This window comes from Aotus nancymaae, unplaced genomic scaffold (assembly GCF_030222135.1).
Source record: "Aotus nancymaae isolate 86718 unplaced genomic scaffold, 86718_ANA_hifiasm-v0.15.2.pri h1tg000008l, whole genome shotgun sequence".
NCBI lineage: Eukaryota > Metazoa > Chordata > Mammalia > Primates > Aotidae > Aotus > Aotus nancymaae.
In genome coordinates, this window is record NW_026988419.1 from 45,497,339 (window position 1) to 45,509,469 (window position 12,131).

The window sequence follows — 12,131 nt, forward strand, 5'->3', positions numbered from 1 at the left end:
TTTCATGTAGATGCACATTGAAAATTATAATGAATAAATAAATGCTTGTAAAAGTAAATTATTAACAAAGTAAACAGTAAGAATTGACAATATGAATTTAACAATATTAATAAATTTTATTCAAAATAATAGACATTTAAGGAATAATATTTTCATAGTAACTGCATTTAAAATTAGGGCAAATGCCCCCTTTATTTGTCTAGAAAACTGTTTTATTTTTGATTGTGTAAGTTGCCCTCAAAATCCACATTCCTCTAGCCTATTTGACCCCTTTTCCTCTTTTACTAGGAGCCTAATGTCTTTCTTTTTCTTTCTCTCCTTCTTTCCTTCCTTCCTTCCTTTCTTCTTTCCCTCTTTCCCTTCCTCCCCCTTCCCTCCTTCTCTACCTCCCTCTTTCCCTTCCTTTCTCCCTCCCTCACTTCCTCCCTCTCTTCCTTCCTTCCCTCCTTCCTTCCTTCCTTCCTTCCTCCCTTTCCTCTTTCCTTCCTTCCCAATCTAAAACATGAAACAATGTTGCAGTAACTAGGAGACATTTGATATTAAGGACGGCTTAATGTGGATTGTCAATGACGCTATGTCTCCATTCTTTTTAAAACCTACATGATTTCTAATCTGCCCCAGCCAAGATGCAGAAGTGGGAATGCAGATGTCCCTGTACAGTCTAAAACCTAGATGACCCCTTGTCACTTCTGTCTGAGGGGTTTGATGAGTTCTGTAGACTCCTCTTAATTTGCCCAATCAAATATAATTATATCTGTCACTGCTTGCAATTATATTATTACATTCTAATATAATTTAAGAGAATGAAATTCTTTGTTTACAAAGAACATTGTTGTTCAAGGGTTTTATCAAATGTGCACAGCTGTCTGTGGATATCAGTTTATTTTGAAAAGCTGTAAATCCTTTAAAGTTTCAATTCAATGTACAAGAATGATAATCTGTCCCACAACACAAATGGAACAGCATTCTTTTTAAAATTCTTTCCACTAAATAATAATCTTTAAGTAGCATATTTGAGTATTCTAAAATTCAATTCTCATTAAGTGAAATATTTATAAATATAATTTTAATGTTTTTCTTCATATTATAGAAACATTTTAGAAGTTTTGTTAAACATTATTAGAATATAATGTTTCAAAAATTGCTATTTATTTTTAATTGGAATGTTGTAAGTGGCTTTCAGAATATGTTTTTCCAGTAAGCTTTCTTGATTCAAGACACTCGAATACTTACTAAACACATCTCAGGTTTAATTTTTCTTTGTATTTCACATTTCAATATTAACAAGTTATTTAGGTAATCTCAAAGACTGAGACTTACTCTTCCTTAAAGAGATTTTATGTAATGATTTGTAGGCATATCCCTGAGTGTAAGTGCCTTATTTCGGTTTAATTGGCTGTATTGAGTATATCCATGTAGTTAAAATAAATGTGTGTTCTCTTCCATGTGTAAAAGAAATATTTCTAAAGCAATTTCCCTAAATGTGTGCAATTCTGCACATAAACTCTAGAATTGAAAATCATCGCAATTGGCTCCTCTTGGTTTACCTGATGATTGAAATAATGATATAGCAGATAAAAAACCTTTGAGCCTGAAGGCATGGGTTAAATTCCCAGCTCTTCAATTAATAGCTGTTCTACCCTAAGATATTTCTTGACCTCTCTGAATTTCATCTTCTCAATGTAAAATGAGGATAGTAATACTATAGTACTAACCTGATAAGTTGTGTTATGAGGTTAAATCAATCAAAATACATAACTTTCTTAGGACAGTGCCTGATATCTAGTCAGTTAGTGTAGCTTTGCTCATTATTATTATCCATGTGATTCAGAGCAATACACTTTACTCACCAGGCTTTAGTTTCTCATTTGTAAAACAACTCCTTTGTAAGTTCCCATTTGCAGAAGAAATTTATATTTCAGACACTCGTAAAATCTCTGGTTATTCAGATAAATGCATCAGTAAACATACAGTCTTGAAATCATGGCTAATATTTTAAGAAGAACTCATAATAGAACTAAATTAATGTATATATGGAAGCTCAAAGAGTTTGAATGTGTTTATTAGAAACAGTTGAGATTATTGGCACAGAGAAGTATCATGGGGCTTCAAGGTCAAAAGTTGTTTATTTGTATAATTGTTCCTTATCTCTTCAACACCTCCAACTTTCCAAACTTTTTGAGTTCTGTCACTGTTTTTCTGATTGTTCCAATTTGAACGATTAGTAATTTTCTTTGTATCACTTCTATTCTTCTGGCCATTCATTAAATTTCATTGCTTTTTATGAAACATTTATTTCTGTCTCTTCCATTTTCACTCCTATTTATTGTGTTCAGATCACCAATCTTTCATGGTTAGATTTCCTAAACAATCATATGTCATCTAATTTGGAACACTAATGATAGTTAGTGTTAGAGAGTGCTAAAAAGTTAAGATATATGTCTATTTTAAATATAGACATTACTGATACAATGTTGCAGTAACTAGGAGACATTTGATATTATGCATTGACATAAAATTGGAATTGTCATTTTGGTGACTCTACAAAAATAGTTTTATATTTAAAAGTATTTCAATATTTTTTAATTACATATATATAGAGAAATATAATATTCTCCCAAAATAAGCATAAACTAATAGGGGCTTAGGCAAAACAGGCTGTATAGACATGAGACAAACAGATAAATAAATAGATATCAGAAAGCTGAGATATAACTCAGATATATTTTTATATATATTACAAATAATGTAATCATCTATCTAACATAAGTAAACTAAAGCATATTGGAGAGAGAGAAAAAAAGGAACAGTCATATGTAACAAATTATATATGACATTTTTATTTTTAACATCACTGTCCTATTTCTATTCATCTATCATGTAGTAATTTAGCTTCATCTATTTGCATAAAATTTGTCTGCATCATCCATTAGTCCTCTATCTATTGCAGATATTTTCTGTCCCTTAAATATAATTTTTTCTGTCCTTTCAAATTGGTCTCTTCATTATCTACACACAAGTTATTGACTCTCATCTAAAGGATGTTTTATGTGATTTTCCCACCTAAAATTCACTGACCCTCCTCATCTTCTTAACCAATCTGCCTTTTCACTATCAGAAGAAGGCCTCCTTTCTGTCTTTTTCCCCTGGCTTCCTATTACGATTCCTTTAATACTTGTATTATTAGATATTTTGTTTGCTCTGCCTCACTGTCTAGATTACAAGATTTTTTGGAAGAAGATAATGTGTTATATAGTTTATAGACTGCCCCCACTCTCAGCATTGATCATAGTGTTAAGCATATAAAGATGACTCACATTTTTTATTTATTAATTTTGTGATCCACAGTTACAAAAGAAGGAACAAATGATGGATGGAAGAATGCGGATCATATTTACCAAGTCTTTCTGAACGCCTTCTGCATTCATGCATCCATGTTCTTTCTAGGATTGGATAGCATTTTATGCCTATGTTAATATCTGTGCTTTTGGCATTTCCTTAATATTTATATGTATATGTGATGCCTTTGGTAGCATACCGTTAATAAAGTTTTATATTTTCATGCATAGTAAACATAGTCTTCTCACTGCATCTCACTGGTAAATGTCTAACTAGCAAAGAAAAATGAATGTTCTCAGGAGTTCATACTAGTTGCAAGCTTTTGACTGGACCTAACTATTCATGAAAAAAATAAGCCATTTTTTCTGATTTTTATACATCCCTTTGCTCCCATACATCAACTCTTTTTTTTCCCTTCAGATGGAGTTTCACTCTTACTGTCCAGGCTAGAGTGCAATGGCATGATCTTGGCTCACTGCAACCTCTGCCTCCCAGGTTCAAGCGATTCTACTCCCTCAGCTTCCCTAGTAGCCAGAATTACAGGCACCCCCCACTCCCCATGGTTAATTTTTCATATTTTCAGTAGAGACGGGGTTTCACCATGTTGGTCAGGCTGGTCTCGAACCCTGACCTCAGGTGATCCACCCACCTCAGCCTCCCAAAGTGCTGAGATTACAGGCATGAGCCACCACGTCTGGCCCCATACATCAACTCTTAAGAGCTGCCTTGGAACTACATCAGCTTTACAATATTCTGGGGGGAAAAAATCTTTGGGTAGACCTAAAAAGCTACTGACAACCCAATTCTGCTATTTGCTCACTGACTTTGAAAGGGAACACCTATATACCTGACCCAGTTCCACATGGCCTTCTGCCAGCCTCCAGGTCTAGGGAAAGTAATTGGATGACATCCTGAAGATCTTTTGCTACTTGAAACTCTATCCCTCTCCTAAACATATTCAGTGTATGACCTCCTGGCATACATTCCATTTATGTGCAAAATACAGAAAATAAAATCAATGCATCTATAAATACATTTTTAAAAGGTTTTGGTTATCACTAGCCTTCTGAAACAGGTATTATGTTCACAAAGGGCCTAATGGACAGCCAAACACCATCACTGGTACAGCCAATTTCTAAATCTTCTTGAGATTGTTATTACCTCCTTGCCCTCTTGTGGAAGACGTGATTGCACCTAGAGGAATACTGCAACCCTGAGAACTTTCCGGAAAGAAACTATACCCACCAGCCAAAGAGTTCCACATCCAGCTGCATACCACAAGTCATCACAAGTACTGTTTACAGTTCTTAAAAAAGCAAAACAAAACAAAACAAAACACTTCATCCACAGTCCACTTATGTAGTTGTAAAGAAGTATTTTGCTTTTTGTAATGTGTTCTAAGACCAAGAAGCACAGGAATATCCCTCATAAACTAAAGATGCCTGTCTAGTAAATCTGGAGCCTCATACTCTGCTTTTCTGACAAGTTGGCTTTCCAAAAATAGATAACAACTTTTGGACAGCACCCAGCAAGTTTTCTACTTCCTGACAGGAATGCTGATGAGAAACAAAAATGTGACACTTCATCTCTGCCAAAATCAGTGCCATCCAAATGCAGTCACCCTAGATGACCACTGTCTACCTTTCTAATCCCTTTCTTCCTGGACCATCTTTAGTCTTAACAAAGATAGTTTGTTGCCCCAGTAATAAAAGTCCTCCAGAGAAGTGTTTCTCAAGCTTGAATAATATACAGATATCTTTAAAAGGAAAAAAAAATCACAGACTTTCAAGTTGTAAACCAAATTACTTAAAATAACATTCATTTTGTGTGAACCAGTAACACAGAATAAATTCATTATGATCATTATACAACTATAAATCAAAAATTGTTTACATATTGATACCATGCAAACTACAAACTAATAAATTAATAACACTAATTTGATAAGACTTCTTTTGCTTAAGAAAAATAAAAATCCTTACTGTAATATGATTTTAATAGTGGCTGGTATAGGGCAGATTAGGAATGTGGTAGGAATAGCTTAGACAAACTTGAACTACTCTATGTTGTGTTAATTCTCTACCTTTTTTCTCCTCGAGTAATGGAAAATCTTTGCAGAAAAGAAGTTAAGAAGTATCAATACAAAATGGTGGCTAGGTGCAGTGGCTCACTCCTGTAATCCCAACACTTTGGGAGACTAGGTTGGGAAGATCACTTGAGCCCAGGAGTTCAAGACCAGCCTGGGTAACATGCAGAGACCCTGTCTCTACAAAAAATAAAATAATTAGCCCAGTGTGGTGGCCTGTGATTGTAGTCTCATTTACTCTGGAGGCTGAGGCGGGAGGATTGCTTGACCCAGAGAGGTTGAGCCTGCAGTGAGCTATAGTTGAGCCACTGCACTCCAGCTTGCATGACAGAGCAAGATTCTCAAATAAATAAATAAATAGATAGATAGATAAAATGTGTTGATTATGAAAATCTCAACCTTGCCCCTTCTAGGAACACAGTGGAGTGAGGGTTCTAGTTTTCTATTATATCTAATACCATTACACAGATCTGAGTGACCAGTGCAAATGTGATCACATGGCTGCAAGACTGGAATTTTGGTGTGGATATTTCTAGAATCAGTCTATAATGACCGTGCCAACTCAATAGCTGTTGCCGTCAAGTGTTCAAGCTCTCTAAATACCGTTTGAATCAGTACTGTTGCTCCCAACACGTTTTTAGCTTCCTTCTGGGGTGATCTATTTCCTGTTCAAACTTAGGAAACTCCAACTTCATGCTTGTAACTGTGGACTATGATACATTTAGCATTTTCAGAACCTGAGCTTCCGAAAAGAGGGAATTGGGACGTCAGTTCTAAAGGAGAAGTTGTGACAATTTTCTTTTTATCTGATAAAATTATTAAAATATTTTTGCTCACGTATTATTATTTTCTTAATTTTCCTGTTAGTTTTCAGAATGACGTATTTTAGTGGTTGAGTGCATTGACTTTATGGAAAGAAAGACATGGTTTTTAATTCCAGTTCTGCTATTTGCTGACTCAGTCTGTGGCCTTGAAAAAGATCACAAAACTTCCCTTGGCTTCAGGTTCCTCATTGTTACATGTAGCAAGAAATATCTCAAAACAATTTGTAAAATGGTAATGAGACATAAAATTCTTAACCCAGTGTTGGGTACACAATTAGAGCACAAAGTATTAATTTTTGAGGTTGTTTTTAATGATGATAATGATGATGACCCAGTTTCATCTGAGGTTTATAGCAAACAAAAAATTCAGGAGTATTATTTGTATACATTTTATTATTGATCATTTTTAATGCAGCTGAAGTCTGTAACCTTTATCTGAGGTATCTGCATTTAACATATTTTATGCTAAAATTATTTGAAATAACATAATTATTTGAAAATTCAAACATAATTATAAAATACATTTTTTTGTCTTTGGATCTTATATCTAATTGATGGATTTATAAACCTATATTTTCAACTTTATTTTATGACCTAAAGTACAGATCTGTGTATTTCCTAATTTCAGTTCATTGCAACAAACATTGAGTGTCTCCTACATGGGAGTAACTACCATAGGTACTGAGAGTATAAGAATAATAGGAGTGCACTTTTGTCCTTTACAGGTGTGTTTGTCAAATAGGGAAGGAGATAGATGAATAGATGACTTCAATGTGTATATTACATGCTAAGACAGAGACCTGCACAAGGGTTATGGGAGAAGAGAGTCACAGTAATATTTTTCATTCGTTAAACAATGTCAAAATTAAAATAGTCTGTCTTCTCAAAACCTGAGCTCTATCTTCATTTCCACTTCGAATTTGTTTGCCTGGATGCTGGCTAATCCATGGGCATAGTCTACAATTTTATCTTTATATTCAGATATTTTTCTAAGTAAAGCCACAATGAAACAAGCCACCAAAATATACAAAAAAACACGACTATTATAAATAGAATTTATTCTTTAATGTTTTATAACATATTAGAAAAATACTACATTTTCTGAATATAAAAACACTAGAATTATTTGATCTCTAGCTCCCTCCCTGCTCAAATTCAATCTGGTGCTTCATTTTAGCTACTCCCATGGTAACTGCTTTGGTTATGGTAATTTTATATTCTTCTTAATTGAAAGTTACTGGATTCAACCCAAACATACCTGTCTGAGTTTGCTTCATGTATTCAAAAAGATCAGAACTTCTCTCTTTGATTCTTTAATAATTTCAGTGGCTCATTAATGTCTGCATTATATAATCCAAATATAATATATTCAAGAACCTTCTTAATTTGACCTAAATGTGTTTTTCCAGCGTTGTATACCACTATCCTCTCTCTATGTTGTGTTATCCAGATAGCCTGGAGTTTAAAACGTATTCCCAAGCAAACCAGAAACATTCTGACCTTTGTGCTTTTTCCTTTCTTCACCCATATGCTTCTCTGTATCCTCTGCTTATTAAAATCCCATTCTTCCTAAAAAGCTGATAAAGAGACTAAATATTAATTTTTACTTTTAATAAATTTTGTAGGGTTTAAAATTTTACACGTCATGAAGGAAGTTTTCCTAATGCATTATAAGACATAATTGTCTTAGGATAAAGTATACTCAATAGCTGTATAATATGTAATTTTACCATGGCTTTTTTTGTGGCTTTGCTTAGAAAAGTCCCTGAATGAAATTGACTTTATGAACTCTGTCCATGGATTAGGCAGTATCTAGGCAAAGAAATTCAACCAAGAAAACATCTAACCAATTTCTTTCCTTCTCTTTTAATATGTGGAGGGAGTTTCTGTCTGGGCAAGGTTTCACTCAGTCTATTTCTCATGACCTTTCCATTTCAAGTTCACTGGCAACCCTCCTTCTACATTTTATCCTAAGGTAAGTGGCCCAGTATAAAATGGGGGAAGAAAAAGCTCCAGAGTGCTTGGTTTTCCATTCCCTGCCCCATTTTCTTTTCTTTATAGAATATTGATTTTCGCGAATTTAATGCCACTTCTCCTGATCAGTGAATAGAGATACATACTCTTTCTTGTTTACAGAGAGAGAGACAGGTTTACCACATATTCCTATTCAGAAACAGATTCTAACGTCTAATCTCTAGCCTTTTATCTATTGCCTCAGGACACTGGACTCACTCTAACTTATTTCTGTTATATATCTTGAGGATTATAATTGCAGACAATTTGAGAAAAAAAGAAATTAAAAGAAGAAAAACTGGCCATATCCACATTAGGCAGAAACAATCACTGTTGGCATTCTAGTATATTTCATTTTACTATTTCCTTGTATATTTTTTTCAACTTATCACAAACTAAATAAAGTTCAAGACTGGAAGTAGCTGCTAGAGAAGCCCTAACAATATGGAATAAGCTCAGCATGAAAGTATCTTTTTGTAAAATTGACCTAGCAAATGTTTAAGCTCCCCACCTAATAAAGCTATCTCTTTAGTAATCATCCTCACAATTGATTGCATATCCTCTTAAATATTTGACCAGTGGATACATATATCATTTCTATTCTCATTTATGTGTGTTTGTATATGTATTTGTATGTATTTGTGTGTTGGCACAAAAATATATATGATTATATTTTGTCGATTCTAACATGCAGGTTTTTCTACATTTTAACATAGTTTTAATCATGATGTAATCATAGTGTATAATAGTGTAATTATGTTTTATTTATTTATTTATTTTTTTGAAGTGGAGTCTTTCTCTGTCACTCAGGCTGGAGCACAGTGGCTCAAACTCAGCTCACTTGGAACCTCCACCTTTGGAGTTCAAGTGATTCTCCTGCCTCATCCTCTCTAGTAGATGGGACCACGGGTGTGCAGCACCATGCCCAGCTAATTTTTGTATTCTTAGTAGACACAGGATTTTACCATGTGGCCAGGCTGATACTGAACTCCAGACCTCAGGTGATCCACCCACCTCGACCTCCCAAAATGCTGGGATTACAGGTGTGAGCTACCACAACCAGCAGTATTTTTCTTTCTTCATGAGCAGTACATAAAATAATAGTGCATCTTCAAATCAATGACATTGAGACTTTATGTAAGTGATATTTCACAGAACATTTGGCAAGCTATAAGCAATTTCTTGTCCCACATCATACTCTTCTACTGTTGTTGGTATGGGGAGGAAAAATGTGTTGAACAGTAGATAAATGTATAGCAGTAAGGTCCGTGTCTTGCTAAATGGTGTAGGCACTTTAAACGTGGTGGTAGGTATATAAATTTGTAAAACCGTTTAGTGGAAAATTCAGCAACATCTGCCAAATTATAAATTAAATATAGATTTTGCATAATTCTAATTTCAGAAATATCTCCTCTGGAAGCACCTGAACCAGTATACATGGGTGCTCATGAACTGTTGTCTGAAAACAATGAATTATAATAATCTGTATGTCCATTTGACTACATATACTCATAGTCAACTCATAAAATGAAGTACCGTACATACATTAAAAAGAGTGAGGTCTATATAAAAATGCAGAGACACAGCCACAAAATATTATCAAGTATAGTAATAAATATAGAATATTATGCTAATACATTTACATATGCAAACAATTTGGACATATATAAATCATTGGTAGTGATTAAAGGGCAAGAATCAAATTATCGATAAATTTTTTTACATTTTTTATACTTTCATACTATTTCAAAGTTTTACAAAGATAATTTACAGTAAACATATTTCCCTTTAATACAAATTATAGAAAAGTAAAACCTAAAAAAAGATTTGCTAACCAACTTCCTAAAAAGTCTCAGAAGACAAAAAATAAATGTACTTAACAAGTTGTAAGATATTTCATAAAACCTCATTTGCTTAGTAAAACAAAAGGCTAAGTAGGCATGCCCAATGGGAATCATCAAAAAGATACCACAGTAAGGATTCAAAGTGAACATAAGATTCAAAGTTTATTGTATAAATCTCAAAGCAAATGTACGTTAACAACCTTGCCTGTAAAACTGAATTTAGAGCACCGCCTTGCAGTTTAGCAGTCACACTGGATCATGATAGTTCCTCATTTAAAAGAGAGAAGAAAAAGTGGATCCTGAATTCTGAAACTTATCGAAAACCCTCTAGAGAAAGGTACCCAACTTGTAATTAATGGCCAAATCAAGACAGAATGCATTTGATTATTAAATTCTCTTCAGGAAAAAAAGCAAAAATCAGGTTAGTATCTTTTTTATTCTATCTTAAATTTTTGCGAATAATTATAATCTCAACCAAAAAAACTCACATTTTGCAAAACCTTTATATTTTCTTTGATTGTAGATAGCAAAGTCTGGATTTTAAATAGATGAGTGCCCATCTATCTATCAAGTTTCTCTCTTCAAGAGGTGAAAACAATTCAAATGGAGCTAAAATGTTTTTTAAAAACCATTTGCTTCATTATTTAGATTTTATTGTGATTTATGCCATAGCAACCCAATGATAGTCTTACTGCTCACAGTTAAAATGATCTTAGGTGAAATGAATTTGTTTACATATCAGGTAAAATTTATGTTCTGAAGAATAATTGCCTTATGATTCCTTAATTGACAATAATTTATCACATCTTTAAAAAACTTCTAAAAGTTAACTACATATAATACAATATTATTCATTCTCTTTCTCTGGATCCTTCTCTATTTTCATTTAACTTCAAATTTTAATACACTATTGAAATACCATCATTTCTAGAGGTTAGGAACCTTACTGTTGATCTGGGTCAAAACTCTGTTGGGTAATTTAACTAGTGAAATTTTCTCTGCTGGCATCTAATCTGGTCAACTGTCTGTTTGCTCTCAAACCAACCCCCTGCTTTCACCCTGCCTCGTGGTTTTATGGGGAATCTTTCTCCTCTAGCTTTTGAAAGGATTTGGTAAATGGTAGGCATTGTTGGGTGACTGGATAGTCAAAGGAAGACGGAAGCTAGTAATGTCTCTCCACCACATCTGTGGTATATCTTCCATGGTTTCGGCTTCAATGGAAAGGGCCATATGGTTCTAGCATTCACCTTGTGTTCTTGGTCTACGAGGCTCCTCCTCTCATATCTCCAATGTAGGGACTATAGCCCCACATTTACTAGATTTACTAGGCTAGCTTGTTCTCATTTTGAAATAACCTTGATGTTATGATTGGGCCATGTTTATTATAGGTCATATGTGGGGAAAAGAGAAGAAGTTTGCTCCCTGTCATCAGAACTTTCTCTGTTCTGGAATAAGAGGGCTTGACATCTGGCATTGCTATTAAGACATAACAACTAACATTTGCAAAGGATACAACTTACAAGCACATTCACACATACTATCTGCAGCTTACTATGGGCAGATACATCTTATGTACAAAATGCTAAAATGAAATTGATGTATAAGTCATACATCATTTTATCATACACATCTATTTGGAAGTTACTGTGGGTGTTTAAACAGGAAAAAAAAAGATAGCAATTTCCTCTGTTTTCTGTTTCTCAAATTAGGCTAATTGCATCTAGTACATCTCTTTTGTTTCTGAACATAGGTGATAACTGGAAGCTTATGAGATCAAAGTGGTGGCAATTAATAATCATTTTATATTCTATACTGTGCAAAGGAAATAGTCCATATCACATACATTGGAAAAGTTTGTACAATAGTACAACTTCATTACAATGTAACTCTCCTAGACCACTAGAAAATTCCTCTTATATGAATGATTCTTAAACACCAGAAATGTCAACATTTTCTAGAATATTTAGCACACATTCTCACCACTCATTTTAACTTGGATTTATGATGGCATATTGCCATGTAAAA

The 12,131-nt window shown here is 33.9% G+C and overlaps 1 protein-coding gene across 3 annotated transcripts in view; it reads left to right on the forward strand.

Annotated features, from left to right (window-relative positions):
* The window catches only part of TFPI (tissue factor pathway inhibitor), an 87,177-nt gene that overhangs the window by 71,418 nt on the left and 3,628 nt on the right, over positions 1-12,131 (forward strand). Inside the window, exon 7 of one of the 3 annotated variants that reach the window (XM_064373273.1) lies at positions 3,349-3,581. The exons of the other annotated variants lie outside the window; for them this stretch is intronic. Within the exon in view, the coding sequence (XP_064229343.1) occupies positions 3,349-3,476 (128 nt within the window). The 3' untranslated portion in view covers positions 3,477-3,581. Of the gene's footprint in view, positions 1-3,348; positions 3,582-12,131 lie in introns of those variants that run through there. 3 annotated transcript variants of the gene reach the window in all.